The sequence below is a fragment of the Chrysochloris asiatica genome, unplaced genomic scaffold (genome assembly GCF_000296735.1).
Source record: "Chrysochloris asiatica unplaced genomic scaffold, ChrAsi1.0 scaffold00076, whole genome shotgun sequence".
Taxonomy (NCBI): domain Eukaryota; kingdom Metazoa; phylum Chordata; class Mammalia; order Afrosoricida; family Chrysochloridae; genus Chrysochloris; species Chrysochloris asiatica.
In genome coordinates this window covers 12,884,090-12,887,005 of record NW_006408594.1, presented here as the reverse complement: position 1 = coordinate 12,887,005, position 2,916 = coordinate 12,884,090, and the positions used below count along the sequence as shown (strand labels likewise).

Genomic DNA, 2,916 nt, shown 5'->3' with positions numbered 1-2,916 from the left:
CTGAACCGCAGATCTTGCAGTTCAAACGGCTTTGCAGTCTGGTGCATTAATCCACAGCGCCACATCGGGACTAAAGCTTAGTGGGCTGGATTTCCTGCGGATGGGGGTGGCCGGTGGGTCATGCCTAAGGAAACTTGGTGGAGCACTGGTTAAGTGCTTGGCTGCTAAACGAAAGGTTAGTAGCTCAAACCTATCCAGTAGCTCTGGGGTAGAAAGGCCTGGAGACCGGGAGAAATTACAGCTTAGAAAACCTATGGGGCAGTTCCACTGTCACCTGTGATGGCTGTGAGTGACACGGTCTCCAGGGTGCCCAACAACACAGGTCATGTGGTCTTAGATCCGTCAGATGGATGGAGAGGAGAAAGCCACTCTGAGACTAGGTTTTTCTGCCAATTCTTCCACTCACTTGACATGTGACTTTGCCACGTGACTAGGACTTTGGATATTTGTTTTTTTCATCTGTACAACATAGGTTTGGATTGTATGACCCCTACGTTTCTTTCTGGAGCCCTGGTGTGGCGCTGTAGGATAAGTACTGGACTGCTAACTGCAAGGTCGGTGGTTCAAACCCACCAGTCACTTCTCTGCAAATCTGTACTGGATCATGATGAGTCAGAACTGACTTGATGGTACTTAATGACAATAATAAGCTTAGAGTCTGCTGAGGAGTGGGACGGGTAGTTTCTAGGGATAGGATGTCCAAGAAAGGCCTGAGGAGGCGGCATTGGTGCTGAGACCTCAAAGGAGTTGGAACTAGCAGTGGTTGGGCAGAATTCCAGGAGAGGGGAACCAGCCTGAAATGTAATAGGGCCAGAAAGGAGAACTCTGTGCCAAGGAGAGGGCCAACGGTGAGGGGCCTGTAACGTGGAGCTGACTTTAGACAGCAACAGGAGGAAAATAAATTTTAGAGAAATTAAGAAAACATCTTTTAAATGATCAATATTGACGTGATCTGTTTAATCTGTCTGGGATCCTTTTACTTGGATAGGATCCAATCTTACCACAGTCTCTTCTGCTGGCATCCCACTGCCAGGCCCAAGAGGGTCTGCCATAGCTAAACCATAAACAGTATCCTGTAGCTTCTCAGAGTCCATGTTTCTGAAGTGTTTTAGGGATTATGGAAGCCTCAGTGTGCTCCTCCATAGTCTCCTTGGCAACAACCCTTGGTGCCTTCTCTCTCAAATTCCCAGAAACCCCTGACACCCTTCTCCCTCCTTCCTGACTGTTCTTTTGACTCTGAAGTGGCTGCACTTTGCTGGGATAAGGCTTGCCATCTTCTCTGGGGGAAAAAAAAAATCCCAAACCCCAAATCAACCTTCCCTACTAGAGGTTGGGTCCCTCTTTCCTGACCTCTTTTCCCAGCACGCCTCGGGCCTGACAGCCTTCCCCTGCACCCCTTGGGCTCCCATTCAAAGATGCAGAGTAGTTCCCCTCAGCCACCTGGAGCATGGGGAGCACCCACTGTTGTCATTGCACCCCTCTCCCAGCTGCTGTCTCCACTCCAGCCAGTCTGTCTCCCTCACAGGGGGAACCCTCCCACCTAATCCCTTGGGACTCCACTCTCCAACTGTCAGGGAAGACAGATGGGGAGCAGAATTCATACGCTCACACCACACTCTCTTCTCCCCCTGCTCCCTGACTGTCCTTGTTGGGGTGACCCTTGGAAGAGGCAGGGTTTAGAAGGCTGCCTGCATACTGGGAGGTCTCAAAAGGAGCCCAGGGCTCTTCTTCCTTTCCTCAGAGTACTGAAGGGGGCTTATTTGCATAGCTGTCTGGGTAACAGAAAAGAATGTAGAAGAAAAAGCACTCCAGAAGCTCCTCTCCTATTCCCGATCCTTTCTAGAGCAGCTCCCCTTCTTCTTGGGGCTACTTGGCACAGATTCACCTACCTGCACAAAACCACCCCTCTCGCCCCATCTCGGCTGGTTCATCTTGACATCTTCCTCCACATTCACATCCAGCCCAGTAATTTACCATTTCCTACTTGTGTATCTTTCAGGACTTCAGTGAATGTGAACTAAAAAAGTAAAATGTTCTCTAAATGATAGGCACTAATAATAACCCTCAAGTCTGTTGACTTGCTTCCTCTTCACAAGCTTGCTTTTAGGCTGCAGTTCATAATTGAATTCAACTGTAAGAAGCTATTTTTAATGATGCCATTGTGTGGTACTTGGCAGTATTGTTCTCTCCGGTTGATGGAGTGGGACCTACCACATCTCCGTAACTATAAGACTCACGACCAACCATGCTTCCATCCCCATCTGGACCTGTTTGCACCTGGGTGGGTGTGCTGCACACGCACACACAAACACAGACGTGCACTCTCCTGAATTCCCAGTGGGGCTATTCCTTCTTGGAGGTTTGACTTCCCCAAGACATTCCAGATTGGGATCCCCAAACCAGCACTGCTGCTTGACTGCACAGCAGCCCCGCTCTGGCTCTGAAATCCTTGGCAGCTGGTTACTTCTCTCCACCAAGGTTCAGTCTTGCAGAAGCTCACTGAATGCCTCCCATTAGCTCTCATTAAGAACATCTTAAGGCATGACTGATACAGCGTCTATGCAACATTAAGCCAATTTTAACTTTGTGGACTTTCTTTCCCCTCAACAAGTACCCTTTTACTAGCCCTACTTCCCGGATGGAGCCTTGTTTGATGAGCAGTACTCCCAGACTGCATCCTACCCCAGTCACTCCCCGCTGGCCAGAGGTGCCCACGGCCAACACGTGCTACACAAGCCCGTCTGTGCACTCCACGAGGTACGGAAACTCCGGTGACGTGTACACACCCCTGACCACGCGCAGGAATTCTGAGTACGAGCACATGCAACACTTTCCCGGCTTTGCTTACATCAATGGAGAGGCCTCCACAGGATGGGCTAAGTGACTGCTTATCATAGGAACCCATATTTAATAATA

The 2,916-nt window shown here is 49.7% G+C and overlaps 1 protein-coding gene across 2 annotated transcripts in view; it reads left to right on the top strand.

Annotated features, from left to right (window-relative positions):
• RFX4 (regulatory factor X, 4 (influences HLA class II expression)) overlaps window positions 1-2,916 on the top strand; it is a 222,706-nt gene extending 219,790 nt beyond the window's left edge. Inside the window, exon 18 of one of the 2 annotated variants that reach the window (XM_006865252.1) lies at window positions 2,612-2,916. In XM_006865252.1, the coding sequence (XP_006865314.1) occupies window positions 2,612-2,884 (273 nt within the window). In that variant the 3' untranslated portion in view covers window positions 2,885-2,916. The remainder of the gene's footprint in view (window positions 1-2,611) is intronic. The other variant, XM_006865253.1, reaches the window with a different exon arrangement.